The 16,061-nt window shown below is 34.8% G+C and overlaps 3 protein-coding genes across 3 annotated transcripts; 1 reads left to right on the top strand and 2 right to left on the bottom strand.

Annotated features, from left to right (window-relative positions):
• Positions 1-331: 331 nt before the first annotated feature.
• On the bottom strand, positions 332-1,920 carry LOC9301885. The gene has a single exon (XM_002865765.2). The coding sequence runs from the start codon at positions 1,902-1,904 to the stop codon at positions 1,134-1,136; it is 771 nt and encodes a 256-aa protein (XP_002865811.2). The 5' UTR covers positions 1,905-1,920; the 3' UTR covers positions 332-1,133.
• A 5,346-nt stretch (positions 1,921-7,266) lies between these two features.
• On the bottom strand, positions 7,267-8,056 carry LOC9301886 (nuclear transcription factor Y subunit C-8). Its single transcript, XM_002865766.2, has one exon. It carries the CDS (start codon positions 7,941-7,943, stop codon positions 7,419-7,421), a length of 525 nt encoding a protein of 174 aa, XP_002865812.1. The 5' UTR covers positions 7,944-8,056; the 3' UTR covers positions 7,267-7,418.
• A 1,358-nt stretch (positions 8,057-9,414) lies between these two features.
• Positions 9,415-11,427, top strand: LOC9301887. Its single transcript, XM_021015765.1, has 6 exons — positions 9,415-9,739; positions 9,966-10,063; positions 10,164-10,194; positions 10,622-10,672; positions 10,767-11,058; positions 11,423-11,427. Exons 2-6 carry the CDS (start codon positions 10,014-10,016, stop codon positions 11,425-11,427), a joined length of 429 nt encoding a protein of 142 aa, XP_020871424.1. The 5' UTR covers positions 9,415-9,739; positions 9,966-10,013.
• The last annotated feature ends 4,634 nt before the right edge of the window (positions 11,428-16,061 follow it).

Here is a 16,061-nt window from a genome sequence, read left to right on the forward strand (position 1 = left end):
CTTGGATTAATTAGGAGCAAATGGAGTAACGTATTAGCACAAATAAATAACATGCCAAAACAATTTATTTAGAGCAATAACATGCCAAAATCACTTATTAACAAAATAAATAAAGTGCCAAAAGTTTGAATTGACTAAATAACAAAATTTTTAACCTAGAATTTCTCAAATTTTAATTGTAATACCTAAAAACAAAGGATTTTTTTTTTTCAATTTTTTTTGCTTTAATAAAATGTTAATATTATTTTGTTGACATTAAATAATATCCAGTAAAATAAATTAATCATTTTACTTTCGTTTTTTTTGTTAGCTAATACCTTTTGGATTATAAAAATTAAAACTATACTTCAAGGAGAAATGAAACAGTTTTTGAGTGGAGATGGAAATGATAAGCGTCGACATGGAACATGACTTCTCTCTGTTTAATTAAGGAGGAATCTCATTGCAAATCACATGGAAAGTATCCTTATGTCATTGAGAAATTATAATTACAAGAGATATGAAGGTCACTGGCCGGTCTCAAGCAGGGATATATATATGGAGGAACCTTAGTCTCTGGCTCACTATTGTTCTACAAGCTAGGAGATGTTAGAAAACGAATAAAATGTGCAATCTGAAAAAGTTTAAGGGTTATCTTGAATGGGGTTTTTGTCAAAGGTGTAAAAGTTTCTTTCAATGACTTTATCTCCTTAGTCCTTACTATGTGAGTTGAGTATGAGACTGATACACACAACATTCTGAGGGGATCACTATGAAATTTTCTTTTGGCTTCTTTCCATGATTTCTTTTGAATATAACATATAATCAAAGTCTCATTCCAATAAGAAAACCCAGCATCAAGATACAATCATTATTCTAGGAGCATCCAACAACTTTCAAAAACAAAATAAAATGTAAAGATAAAGTCACTGAATCAGTACATATTGATACTGAACTAATCAGCTTCACTGAAGTTTTTTGAATGAAATTAAAATAAAGCAAAAGGCAAAAAAAAAAAAAAGGGTTTCTTGCAAAATAGATCTCCAGTACCATCTTTATTATCCTCTTATGTCCTCTTGTAAACCTGCACACAAACCTCGTTGTTACTTTCCATTTCAAGCTTCCTATTTGCTTCATAATTAATTTTAACATTGTTAATAGTTTCCACTAACCTCATCTGCTTCCTCATTTGGTTTATCGACTGCATTCTCCACTTCTCTCATCTCCTCCTCAGTGAGAACCTTGAGAAGCTCCGGTGTCAAAGCTGCTGGATCAAGCTCCAAGCAACCGTCAGGAGCATTCTCACCTTCTTCACCTGTAAGCAACTGATAAGCAACTTGATGCGAGAACCTGAATAGTTCTTTCCTTGGGTATGTCCTCTGACTTGGATGGCGACGGAATAAAGTTTTAAATCCCGAGAGTTTAACAAGAGGCACAACCTTCACACCGTTCTCTTCGTCGAAATCTTGAAGGACTTCTACCATTTCATACTTGTTCATTTCTTCTACTGAAGTTGAAAAATCCCAAGATGGTGACCAATTTTCATAAAGAGCCCATACATTGCCTTTTCTCGGATATATGTGCACCAATCCTTTCTCACATATTGTCCATTGGACTCTATGTGAGAAGGAGTTGAGAGAGTCGTTGCTGCTATATTTCCCGATTGAGAAGCATCCACTAGTCTTATAATACCCTGAATCAATCCACCTCTTCATTGAACCCACATATCCATTTTTCTTGCCATTAAGCCAAGAAACACACAGCTTGAACGGTTCTTGAGAGACAACCCTATGGACCAGTGCATACCATCGAGGCATTCCGTAATCATCATAAGCAGCCCAAACCTGGTTTTCTCCAAACGAAGATTGAATCCGATCCTTGTCGAAGTCGTAGAAATCAGCATCTGGAACACTCATAACCACCATATTATATTCATCCTCATTAACCATATTAGTAGTGTTCTTGCTTTCATCAATCTTTACTCTTTTCGCTGCATCACATTTCTTTGAGTCTTGAAGTGTGTTTGTTTCAGCAGCAGCATCGCCAACTTTCTTGTCCTGGGAAGAGGAGCGAGGCCTTTTAAGACTCAGTTTGATTTTAATTGGAGCTCTATCAACAACAGCACTTCCAAGCATGTTTGGCCTAAGCTCAGCGTCGTTGTCCATCTCTTTGTTAAAATAGTACACAAGATCTTTTTATGTCTCTTAGTTTTGATCCTGCAAAAGAAAAAGATTGATCATCAGAAAGTGGAAAGTGGGAAAGCTCTTGCACCAAGAATAGCTTTCATCATTCAAATATATCCTAGTCTTGAAGCCATTAAACCAACTTTATCCAGTAACCGGAACTAATTAGATAAATAACAATTCCACATCTATGAAAACAAAACTGATGGAAAGACATTGGAATAGTTAGTTTTCGCGCCAAAGTTCGTTATATATCAAGCTTGAGATTTTAAGATCCAAATATATTTGCTCATCTAAAGTATATGTTCCCTTAGATCTTGAATTCCTAGATAAGGAATCCATCAAACTTGTTAAGAGAAATAATTACTCTTAAAAACTGCGAAAATAATAAATGGTTTGCCCGCGAAAACTTGTTACGTATAAATTTAAAGATCCAAACTGAAATTTGCCCGCGAAATTATGTTCGTTGCATAAAAAATTGAGAATAGAGTTTACCGGCGAAATCCGTTGAAAAACAGATTTTGCTTCAAAAACACATTTTGCTAGATAGTAGAATCATGCTGCTTGTAAAATGGAATCTAACAAACATTTACGAACACAAATAGTTCTAAACACTTGTGATCTAAAGACAAGCTTATTATTTATTGATAACATTTCTTCTCCCCCAAGCATAGACTAGAGACCCAAAAAAATGTGCCCTAAAATCTGATATAAATCCCAACGAAATCCAGACAAGAATCCCCCAAAATAATACAATAACACAGGTTTAACTCTGTAACTATACCTCTACTTTGAGTTGAGGAAGAACAGCTTCAAACTTGTAGGTGATTACTGTACAAAGAACAATTCTTATCTTCTTCTTCTTCTTCTTCTTCTTTCACGTGAAAGTAAACACTTCAAGAGATAAAATTTATAGGATGATAAACATTACATTGCTTTCTATATTTACATTGATTTCTTTGAATAGAACTTTTTATGTTAAATATTACATTGCTTTCTATATTCACCAATTTTATTTTCTCTGTTATGTTTTTCCTTCAGTCAAAACACTGGTGGTCTGATTTTAAATTATTTCCATATACAAAATCCTTTTTGACTTGCGTTTGTAGAATTGAATTCTTTCTGACTGGCGTTTTTATTTCTCCTTTGTTTCAAGGAAAGACTTTAAAAGGTAACCAAAGTACATCTCTACTCTAAACGAACCGTAGTGGATACTGGGAACTTCATGCTCTTGAGAACCTTGGAATTATTTTTCTTCTTCATTATTTTTCTGCTGAAAACAAACAAAATCCTTTTTTGTTTTTTTGTAAAGCCTCATTTTCAGTTTGATACTTTAAATTTTGTCAAAAAATATTTTTATTATGCTGTAGTTTGTTTCGTTTTTTTTTTCTCGGTAATTCTTAAATGTACATAATGTATAGTTTGATGCCAAGTACGAGAATTTGTTGCCTCTCTGTTGGACCATGTTTGTAGCAGTCAATCACGATGTAACAATAACAAGGCATATAATGTTCAGTGACTGATTTCGTCGGACCTTAGTTCTTGGTGATATCTTCGAGCATTCAACAAATATTAATAATGTTCAGTGATGATTCCCCTTGAGCATTCAAAACATACATGCTTTCCATACTGCTCGGTTTTAAATTTGTAACTACAGTTTTTAACGGCTGGCGTTCAGTTTTATGTTACACTTGAATGAATTGTACTGTAATTAGGATTCACATTATAGTTTTGTGTTAGGAATTCATTGTAACCAGTAGTTTTGTGTTGGTAACTTCCCTTAACTTGTTTTTTTTTTTTCTTGAACTAATTTGGGTGATTGAAGTGTGGTTTGCTCGATAATGTTTAACTAATGTTCGTTAAACAATAAGCTCTAATAAACTCCGATACATCGGAAGTTTATCATCGGAAAAGAGAGAGAATGAAGAAGCTGTAACAAACTTTTATTCAACCTCAAAACTCTGTTTACAACAACTTAACCACTCTAATAACAACGTCATTAAGCTTATATACATAAGATTAAACCAAGATCAATAACCAGAAATAACCAACTGTAAACCGGTCCATATATCTCCAATATACCCCCCTCAAGTCTCTACTTTCGAACTGTCTGGTTTGGAAGGTAGAGACTTGACAAAGACATTTGCTGTAGAAGATGATGGAATGGACCTGGATGAAGAGCCTTAGTGAGAATATCAGCGTGTTGATTCTCTGTTGGAACATGTAAGGCCTTGAGATTTCCAGCTTTAATCTGATCACGAACCGTGTGACAATCGATTTCTATGTGTTTGGTACGTTCATGGAAGACAGGATTCATAGAAATATGAAGATTATTATTCTCATACTTAAGGCTGGTAGAAGGAAAAGGGATTATAGTACCAGAAGTAGAAGTATGAGCCATTAAACCATGTTCAGAGATTGTAGCATTTGGACTAGGGTTACTTGAAGAAGCTGCAGGCTCTTGAACTTGAACTTGAGCTTGAAACTGTGAGATCATTTGTTCTATTTGCTGAGGAGAAAAATCTTGAAGATTTGAATGATTTCCACCTTGTGTAACATATGGCAACTGATATACATTGGTTCCAGGGGTACCATACGGATTCATCATCATAGTATTGTAGGGATAGCCATCAGACGGATAAGCACCATTCTCTGTATAGACATGAGCCACTGCATTAGCTTTCTGCATTGAGTTTGCATATGGCATCATTTGAGATGGAAATTGCATCCGAGGCTGATTTTGTATCATTGGTCCCCTTGGCTGTACCATTAACTGAGGATTAGTCTTATAAGGATAACCCTGACCAGCTATCTTCATTCCAGGTGGATAACCATGTACTTTGTAACATTTCTGAATAGTATGTCCCACTTTCCCACAGTGAGAACACACTGGTTTCTGAGATGGTCTAACAGTGTTGTAAGCTGCAACATAAGCATTATCAACATCATTCATCATGGGTGCAACACTCTGAAAAGCCACATTATCAACACGAGTAGTTGGTTTCACAGTCTTTTGGCGTTCATCTTGAGTAACAATGTTAAAAGCCTCCTCAATTGTGGGAATAGGTTTAAGCATCAAGATGTGACGTCTAGTCTGATCAAAACTTTCATTCAGTCCCATAAGGAACTTTGTAACTCGGCTTCTCTGTTGCAAACTTTCCCATTTAGCAGCTGCATCACATTCACAATGACCACAAGTACAGACTGGAAGTTCTACATAATTCCTATGTTCTTCCCAAAGAGTAAGTAGAGTAGTATAATATGTGGAGACATCCATAGATCCCTGCTCTATCTTACTAAGTTTCTGCTCTATATCAAAAATGCGTGGAGCATCATCTTGCTTAAAACGCATCAACAAATTGTTCCATATACCTTGAGCCGTGGAAATGAATAGTAGACTCTGACCAATTTTCTTGTCAACAGAATTCATCAACCAAGTACTAACAATGTCATTGCATCTAGACCAAGCACCAAAATCACGATGATCTTCAGGTGGTTTCGAAATCTTACCATTAATGAAGCCCAATTTGTTTCTGATATTCAAAGCCATTAAGATCGAGCGACGCCAAGAATGAAAATCAGAAGCAGTCGTTAAACGATCCGAAACAAGAATAAGTCCAGCATGATCCGTACTATGTAGATAATATGGATTCTCGTATTGATTAACTGGATAAGAAGACTGTTCACCGGCGTTAATCGGAGAACGAGCCACCGGAATCGTAGATGGAGGTACATAAGTTCCCATTCTCAGTTTAAGAACAAGGAATTACAAAGAAAGTGAGACGAATTTGGATAAAGAAGCAAAGATTCGTCAACACTAGAGGTCAAGCGAAAGAAATCAAAGAAACAGAACGGAGAAATAGATTCCGGTGAACTGAGAAAAACAAAAGAAAATCGCAGAAAGCGATGATGAAGAAATCAAAAGATTCAAAAGAAATCAAACCGAGAAAATCTCTCTTCCGATGAAGAAGATGAATGCGGAAACTTCAGATTTTAGCTCTGATACCATAATAAACTCCGATACATCGGAAGTTTATCATCGGAAAAGAGAGAGAATGAAGAAGCTGTAACAAACTTTTATTCAACCTCAAAACTCTGTTTACAACAACTTAACCACTCTAATAACAACGTCATTAAGCTTATATACATAAGATTAAACCAAGATCAATAACCGGAAATAACCAACTGTAAACCGGTCCATATATCTCCAATAAGCTCAAAATTTTAAGATCCAAAGATATTGTTCTTCTAAAGAATATGTTTCCACTTAAGCTCTAAATCAACCTTAGATGTTCACATCTAAAAATAAATAACTAGCTACCTGAACAATTATACTCATGCTAAATCTAAAAAAGTTGCAATAAGAATTGACTGTTTAATTTGCACGCTAAAGTTGTGCCCAATTCAAATCAGTATAGAGTTTTCGCTTTAAAGATAATGGCAAAATAAAATCAATTGGATCTTTGATAAGTAAGAAGGAAAAACTTATGAAAACAGATTTGGGTTTCAAAAAGATCTTTGCCTAGATCCTAAGATCTCATCATGGCAGCTCTAAAATTTATTCTAACAGATATTGCAAACACAAAGGTGTCATAACATAGAAATGCCAAAAATGGTTGAAAGTCCAAATCCGAAAAGCTTGTGAATGAGATCCAAATGCCATATTCAGAAAACTGCAATAAATCATGATATAATTGACTAATGGCTTGCTCGTAAAAGTTCATTAAAAGCGCGCCAAAATGTGTTAAAAGACTAAACTCAAATAGATCGTTTGCGCGCCAAATCCCGTTGGATAACTAAGCTTAATGCTTACCAAAAGGAAAAAAAAAAAAAAGCTAGAAAACTTTTCAAACAGATTTAGGTTCTAAAATAAGGTTTTTTGCTAGATCTCTGGATATTGTTGCCTCTAGAATGTGATAGAAACATAGTTAGTCGAATAAACATCTTACCTTCAGCCGTTCACAGAATCACAGTACCCTTATCTCTTAAGAAGATTATTTAATTCTTTTCTACTCTCACTAAAAGATAACGTTTCTATGGGTAAATTAAAGACTTTTAATTCGTAATCATGTGTTTTCGTATGCATAAATTAATCTGGAGCAAATATTCATAAACCATTAGATTCACTTGAAAGACAAAACATTGACAACAACAAAGTACATAACATTAGCAACAACAAAAACAACATTTAATAAAAACAAACATAACTCAGATTCTCACAACAGCGGTTACAAACCCTAAAACACAATCCATATATTAATTTCCGCTGTCTCCTCCATTTTCCCCATCTGCATCCTCCTCCTCACCAGGCGCCGCGGTCCAAGCTGGGAGACCGCAACAAACCGGAGTTCCTATCACCATTCCCTGGGGCAGTTCTCCATCGTCAAGACATGGCACGGCCACGGGATCAGCAGCGGCAGGAAAGGACTCTCCCTCTTCCTCATTGACAACATCAAGCAAGAAATCAAAGATGAGGGTTCGATCCACTGCGGCAGCGACATCAGATTTCTTTATCGTGAGTCGTTTTCTCTCCTGAGCATGGAGCCACGAACGCATCGTGACATCCATGATAAACATCTCGCAGGCTTTGGAAAACAGGATTGGTGCCTCCGCAGCGATCATATTCACATCAGGATCAAACTTCATAATCCTCTTGATACGAGATAAGGGAAACTCGTGATTCTTTAAATCCAAGTCACCTTCCATCTCCTTTGACCAGAAACTCTTTAGCTGCTCGTTGTCTTGGGGTTGGGGTGGCTGCTGGTGGTTGTTGTTCTCCATTTTTGTTTTGTTTTGTTTGAAGTCTCTAGGGCTTTGGGTTCTGGGTGTGAGATTTTTTTTATGTGGTGGTTCTCATATATAAAGGAAAATCTTAAGCGTAGATAAGATATAGTGGGATAAGAAGCATGTGATCTTTTCTCAAATACCAATTAAGAGGAAATATTTTTTACCATTGAATATTCTTATAAAAAGGGAAATAAAGGAAATACAAAAGGTATATTATTTTTCTCTATAAATTGAAAAAGTTTTTTTTTTTTTTGACAAAAAAAAAATTTGCTCTAAAAATTATTTTCGAATATCTTTAGTTAAAAACTTGTGTATTCTATTAATGATTTGAAAAAGACACACTTTGTCCACTCTACTAGTCTAGTAAAACCCTACAACAATCCACTTCGTTTGACCCAGTTCTTCATTATTTTTGCTATTAAGCCAAGAAATATGCAGTTCGTACGGTTCTTGAGAGACAACATTATATGTGGACTAGTGCATATACCGGGACATTCCGTCACTATCATAAGCAGCCCATATAGAGAAAACAGTGTTACCATCAAAATTTTACTATGGAAATGTGTTGTCCAAACGAAACTTCGGTTCAATCCTTGGAAAAACTGTAGAAATCCGCAGCATCTAAGACACTCATAACCACCACATTAGGTTCCTTCTTGGCACCGTGTTAAACCCGGAATTCACCTCAATCTGTTTGTTTCAAGTGAAACAATAGGGACCAGCTTCTTGTTTGGGAGGATAAACTCTCTTTTATTAAAACTCAATACATGATGACAAAACAACAAAGTGAATCCTTTAAGACTTTGGAATTCCACAAAATGCAAAACAAAATCCAATTTTAAAATAAAACAAAACACCAAAACCTCCAAGTAGCCGTTTGCTTTTGGCGCCTCTCTCTCTTCAAGATGTTGCTGCATCACTCCTCCATAACCACATTATCAGTTTCCGCAGCAGCACAACATTCTTATGTGGAGAAGAGGAAAAAATCTCCAACTCTGTCTTCTATGAATGCACCAAACATATTGAATTGGATTGTCATCATATCCGTGAAAAAGTCGAGCTTGGGGTTATCATTCCTACTTACACAAGAAGTTCTAATCAGCTTGCGAACATCTTCACTAAAGTTGCAGATTGAAAGGTGTGCAGCTTCATTCATGGCAAGCTTGGCCTAGTTGATTTTCACCAACCGATAATATGATTGTTGCACTCTTTTTTCTTTTACCATGGTTTTTTCCATTAGATTATCCTGGTAAAGTTTTTAACGAGATAACTCTATTTATGGCAAACTTGGCTTGATTAACATCTCTCAGCCAATCTTAAGGGAGAATGTTAAAATATATTAGAGCAACAGCAATGAGAGTATCTTAAAGGACTCTATCCATAATTTCTTGTAATAAAAGGCCCAAATATAAATCCAAACATAAATAAAAGCCAAGGTCCGTTCCTAATTTAAGGTTTTTTTGTTGCTGTAAGAGGCGCTACGTGGCGTCATTTCATTGGGAAGAAAAGTGAGAAAAAAAAAAAAAAAATTCTTTCGCGTTTCAGTTTTCTCGACTGTCTCTCTCAACTCTTTGTTTTCTCCGACGGCGAATCTCTTTGAGCTTCAATTCCGGCGATATACATCATCAAATCGGAAGTAAAAGGTGAAGCCTTTGTCAACAATAAGCCGTGATGCTCATCTCCACCGTCGGCGTGGTCACCAACAGTAGTTCGTCGAGCCGACATCAGTGGGTTCTGCAAATCAAATCGGAGAGAAAGGCGATTCCAGTGGCTCCAATCGCTTCCTCACGGTACGAATCTCTCTGTTTTATTTGTTATTGTATGTTCTTTAAGGAAGCGAACCCAATTGAGAGATTTCATTAACAAATCCAAAGCTACTGTTTTTGTTTTCTTTCGGGGAAAAAGTTTAGAATTTTTCTTAGCTTGTGCTCTTAGCTTGATTTCTCTTCTTAGCTCATTTATGAAACTATTTGTAATGAGAAGATGGTTTACTCTGTTTTTCGTTTACTATTACAGGTTTTAAGGAACATTGATCTAGTCTATGGAGGTGGAAGCATAGGTTTGATGGGTTTGGTTTCACAAGCTGTTCATGATAGTGGTCGCCATGTTATTGGGTAACTCTTCATCTATTCACCATTTAAGTGTCATACTTGCTTACTCACATATCTTAATAAGTCTCTCTTTTTTCTCATCTTTGGTGTTATTTGGCCACAGAGTTATTCCCAAGACACTCATGCCTAGAGAGGTATTCTTGCTTTAATCCCTAATTAAACCCTTCTGATATTAATCATCCTTTTGTCCGTGTTAATCAGTACTTTTCTCTGGTTGCCTTATTTTCATCTCTTTATTGAAACCGAAAAAAAGAAAGTTTTATTTTGAGAGAAGAATAAGATGAAGAACTTCTTAACTAAAGTTTGGCAATGAATATAAAATAAGCCAATTTTCTTACAATGCCATCTTAACTAAAGTCTGTGGAATTGAATTCATTTAATCAAGATATCTTAAAGCTATTATCTTCTGATGGTTCTGGAGTCGTTTCTTCTTCGACAGTTGCATCTTCTGAGTATAAGCTTAAAGCAAATGTATGTGTATTCCCTTATGATATATGGTGGAACTTAGATTAGTTGATAAGTCGGATCCTTAGTGTGATCAATGTTGTGAATTTATTATAGGTGTTAAAGGCACCTCATGGGGATCTTTTGACATGCATGGAAATGGTCAAGGCATGTGAATTATTGTTTACATTTGTTGGTTCTTTCAGTGAGCAGAGTTTGTAACAGGTGTTAACTGATTTATTTCTTACTGGTTAATAATTAGGTTGCTGATTTGATGGCTTTTGTTGCATCTGCTAGCTCTCCATGGGAAGAGAATAAATCTAACTATATAGATTCATTTGGAAATCAGTGGCTTTCTGTGTTCAGAACGATTTGTCTACCAAGCACCACTGTATTGATTCGTGTAAGTTTCTTGCTTGTCTATATATTCTTTAAATGTTGTGATGTTCTTTCTTGTATAGTTTTTATCTTTGATGTGTTTTCCAATGAATCTTGTATGCTTTGTAATATTATTGTCATGAATCTTTGTTATTCAAAATGTGTTTATCAAAAATGTATCAAAAACTTGTCTTCTCTATCTTTTTTTTTCAAGCAATCAAAACTCAAACACTAAATTTTATTTTCAAATTTTTCTTTCTTAAGGATCCCTTAAGGATTCCTACCATTGGACATGAATATTTCTAAGAGTCCCTTAGCAAATCCTTAACTTTATATTTGTCAAAATTTACAATTAAAAAATTCTTAAGGATCCTTAGGAGATCCTTACCATTGCTGTTGCTCTTAACTTACAATTAATCATTGTTGTGACTTCTCTCTCCTTCATGCATGATGGTATTTTCTCTTTCCTTCATGCAGTCTTTGTTTTAACAGCTAGCTAGTTTCTTTCTTTTTCTCATACTTTGTATGTCTTTTGTACAGTGTAAAAACAATGAAATATATTGATTGTTTTTATTTACTATTTTTTAATTCTCTATTCTTTCTTCCGCTTATACTTTTTTACAATTAGTACACAAATATGACCTTTCTGTTAAAAGTTATAATATATATATTTTTTTTGAATAAAATGTCAAAATTTCTTCGAAAAAACGTTTTTACATCAAGTGCAACGTTTGGTTAAAAGGTTTGTATACAACTCATAAGACTACTCCTTATCTTGAATTTGGTTAAAAGTTATAATATTTTATATTTGCCAGTTATGTTTTCCCTTCTATCCAACCACTCCGTGCCCAATTTCAAATTACGTCCATATACAAAATCTCATTTGTAGAAATGAATCATTTTTACTTGGTGCGTGGGGTTTCTATATCTCTCTCTTTTTCTTTTCATGTAAACGTTTCGATACTTTGAACAAATACTCTCTTTTAAAAAAAATCTTGTTTTTATTAAATCAAAAGCTGCTGAATAATAAAAGAGACAAAATCTGTAAATAAGGTTCTACAGTTTCAACAGACCTAAAAGGAAGAAAATCCTTTATAAAAAAACTTATAAGGAAACAAAAACCTACAAATAGATCCAGCGACAAAAAAAAAAACAGCAACGTATAAAGGCATACACTGTGTCAGCCAAAAATAACAGCCGCTCAACATCTTCACTAGTGACGTCGCGAGTTGCCGAGTTCCATATTCAGCGACTGGTGTTGTATCTCCGTAATATTTTTTGTCTTTCCTGTAGTCCATGTCGCAGCTGATTAACAGACGAACAGGCCCTTCGGAACAAGTTAATGTCACTAAAAAGGGCTTGGTTTTGTGAATTCTGCTTGGTTTGTTATCTTAATTTGAAAACCTATATCTTGGTGAGCAAGAAACTGTCGATTCTTATAAGCAGTCATGGTTAAATATATTGCTGTAGAGAAGATAGAAAGGAAACGTTACCGTTTTAAATTGGAGTTAGAACACGATTTCTCTCTACTTAATACTTTACATCTCTCAAAACAAATTAGAGGAATTATTTTTTACTGAATACAATGGTGATAATTGGTAAAAACATGACTGGCAATACAAAGCCATGGTAAAAAGCCAATGTGCACCACATGTTTATCATTCAATGGTTAAGGTTTATAAATTTTATCACTTGAAGATTTTTTTTTTTTTAATCTTAACGTTGAATGCAAAATAAATAAAGAGCCAAAAAAATAAGAATTGTTAATTCTTCGTTTAGAGATTTGACAAAGAAGAAGAGTTAGAAACAAAATCACACAACAAGTCCGAAGCTGTTCTTCCTCATTTCCAACAACATAGGTATAATTATCTTCATAACTGTTTATTTAATATTGCTGTTTCTTTTAGATTTGGCAAGAACATCTAAGGTTCAACACATCTAAAGTGAAATATATTTTCTCCATTGAGATTGTGACTTGAAGAATCTTTTGATGATAAACCTTGTTCTTGGGGTAAAAGCTTTCCCACTTTATATTTGAGAATTGTTCAAGAGCTTAAGATCCTATTTGGTTAAAACTCACCCACGACATCACTCAACAGAGACATGGAGCACAGTTTCAGGACGTTCCATCTTTGATTAGTTGATTTCCAGTACAAATTTCAGCAGAACTCATCAGTTTATCCTTAGGTACGTGTTTCAAGCCTCCATCTATTCAACATGGAGATAAAGGAACCGTCAACAACACGGCGAACAGCCCATGTCTGCAGCAAACATAAATAAACAAGTTGATTGCACAATCCGGAATCGCATGTCCACTGACTCGAAATAGAGCAATGGCAAAATGCAGGAAGCTTTGAGCGAGTGGTTTGCAAAGAGAAGAATCTATTTGAACTTGTTTTTGATGAAGTGGTTGTGACCACTTTTATGGTGAAGACATTCATCAGAATGAATGACTGGTTTTTGGGCACGATGGAATGGTTGTTGCGAGCACTACGTGATGGTGTATTGGAAAGTTTAAAAACGGAGTTTATTTGAATGAAAAATAAATGTCCAAAATAGCTAGTTTAGAATTTTGACTTAAATTCAAATTGTATACTTAAATTGGAAATTGTAGGAGAAATCTAAACATACTGTATATGGGTTGGATTTGAGATTTAAGATTTTGGAAATGGGCTTACAACCCATATATTTATTTTATTTTCACAAATTTATTTTGATTTAAATTAATCATTAAATCAAAAATATTTACCTTAATGATTGAGTTTTGTAACAACACAAAATCAGTTATGACAATTAAGGTCAAAATCGTTTTTGACTTTGTCGTGAGAATCAAATTCTCATAAGTTTTTCATTTAAGGTGAGATCTCCTCATGAATACATAGACGTTAAGCTTGGGCTATATTATTTAAGGTGAGATCTCCTCATGAATACATAGACGTTAAGCTTGGGCTATATTAGTCAAGTCATTGTCTCCTCCTTCTCTTCATCGATCATAAACATCAAAATTCTTCTCTTCTCTCTTCTTTTTTTTTTTTACTTTTTCTTAGGTGCAACACAAGTTGTTCCGCTTTTGACTTTGAGTGTTGCGAATCAAAAGAGAAACAATTTTATCATGGGATTCTAATCATCATCAAACAGTTGCATTATGTGACGATTTTTGAGTTGAGGAGAGATCATCAAAGTTCTTCAATCACCGTCAATCTCCGTTCTTCAATCATATTTTTGGTATTCTTGTATTTCATTACATATTCTATGTTAATTGCTTTACAAGTATTAGGTAGTGTTTTTGGACTTAACATATTCTATGTTAAGTCCTACAATCTAGTGATGGGTTTTATTTTTCAAATTTGGTTCAAGCATTATCTATCTTCTAAATTAATTATGGTTTAATCTCTAAGAACAAGGTTGCGTATAATGTACACATAGTATTTTTGATGAATAAATTTAACATTAATACAAAAATTATTTTTTGGAAAAATTGGTTATGTGATCAGCTTTTGCTATGTTTCAGCATTGTTACAGAATTGGAACTTATAGTGTTGCAATTTTGGGATGGTTAATTTTCTCATCAATCTCTATGTTTTGCAGAATCTTGTGGCCCTATTTTGACGAAGATATGAGGAAATGGACGGATCAATAGCAGAAAGCGTTAGAGACGAAGCTAGAAGAGCAAAAGCAATAGTTGTAGAGAAGTATATAGTAGGTAATTTTGCTGGAGCCAAAGAATATGCTGTTAAAGCAAAAAATCTTGATCCTGAACTTTGTGATCTTCTCCGTCTCAATTGTTTAGCCTTGACAAGAACAATGAGGAGTTGGGTCCAATGAAGTGGACTAATTCAAGGTTTTACAAGACGAGTGAATGCTTCTCCATCGGGAACGTAGCAGCAACGACTATCTCAACTCATTCTCACATAGAGTCGAGTGGACAATATGTGAGAAATGATTGATGAACATATATATATCCCAAAGAAGGTAATGTTTGGGCTTTGTATGCAAACTGATCAACATCTTGGGACAGTTCAACTCCCCCAAGAAGTTGTGGACAAGTATGAAGTGGTTGAAGTGCTTCAAGATTTTGATGAAGAATGATGTGTGACAGTTGTAACTTAAAATTAAAGTTTAAATCCTGAGAGTTTAACAAGTGGCACAACTGTCACACCTCTCTCTTCGTCGAAATCTTGAAGGACTTCTACCATTTCATACTTGTTCATTTCTTCTACTGAAGTTGAAATATCCCAAGATGGTGACCAGTTTTCATAAAGAGCCCAAATATTGCCTCTTCTCGGATATATGTGCACCAATCCTTTCTCACATATTGTCCATTGGACTCTATGTGAGAATGAGTTGAGAGAGCCGTTGCTGCTATATTTCCCGATTGAGAAGCATCCACTAGTCTTGTAATACCCTGAATAAATCCACTTCTTAATTGAAGCCACATATCCATTTTTCTTGCCATTTAGCCAAGAAATACACATATTTTTTTTTTTTTTTTTTTTGATAAACCCTATCGGCTATCCGGTAGGAACGCACCGAGGTGCTACATAGTAGACTGGTCCACCGTGTTAACGGCTAGGCCCTTCGGGCTACCACTCTGCCTATCCCGAGTTTGGAATGCCTTCCGACTAAGTGCCAGGGGAAAGTCAGGTCGCCTGCATTTCTGACTACCAGGTAAACCAATTGGACCAAAGTCCAACTGACAGACTTCCCACAATAATGTTGATAACAGCAGGAGGGAATACACATACACATATTCTTGTGGGTGATTATCGAAGAAAGAACAATTTTATCTTCTTCTTCTTTCACGTTAAAGTGAAAACATCAAGAGAGAAAATTTATAGGATGATAGGTACATGTGGTAATGAGGATTCGTACATGCATAAAACTTTTTATGGTAAATATTACATTGCTTTCTATATTCACAAATTTTATATTCTTTGTATGTTTTTCCTTCAGTCAAAAGTCAAAAACTCATTTTCTGATTTCAAATGATTTCCATATACAAAATTGATGTTTGTAGAAATGAATCTTTTCTAATTGGCGTTTTAATTTCCCTCTTTGTTTCAAGAAAAATATACTTTGAACAAAGACTTTTTATCTAATCTCTAAAAGGTAACCAAAGTATCTCTACTCTAAAGAGCCCTACTGGATATTGAAAATCTTGGAAATTAAATTTCTTCTT

The sequence above is a fragment of the Arabidopsis lyrata genome, assembly GCF_000004255.2.
Source record: "Arabidopsis lyrata subsp. lyrata unplaced genomic scaffold ARALYscaffold_8, whole genome shotgun sequence".
Classification (NCBI taxonomy): domain Eukaryota; kingdom Viridiplantae; phylum Streptophyta; class Magnoliopsida; order Brassicales; family Brassicaceae; genus Arabidopsis; species Arabidopsis lyrata.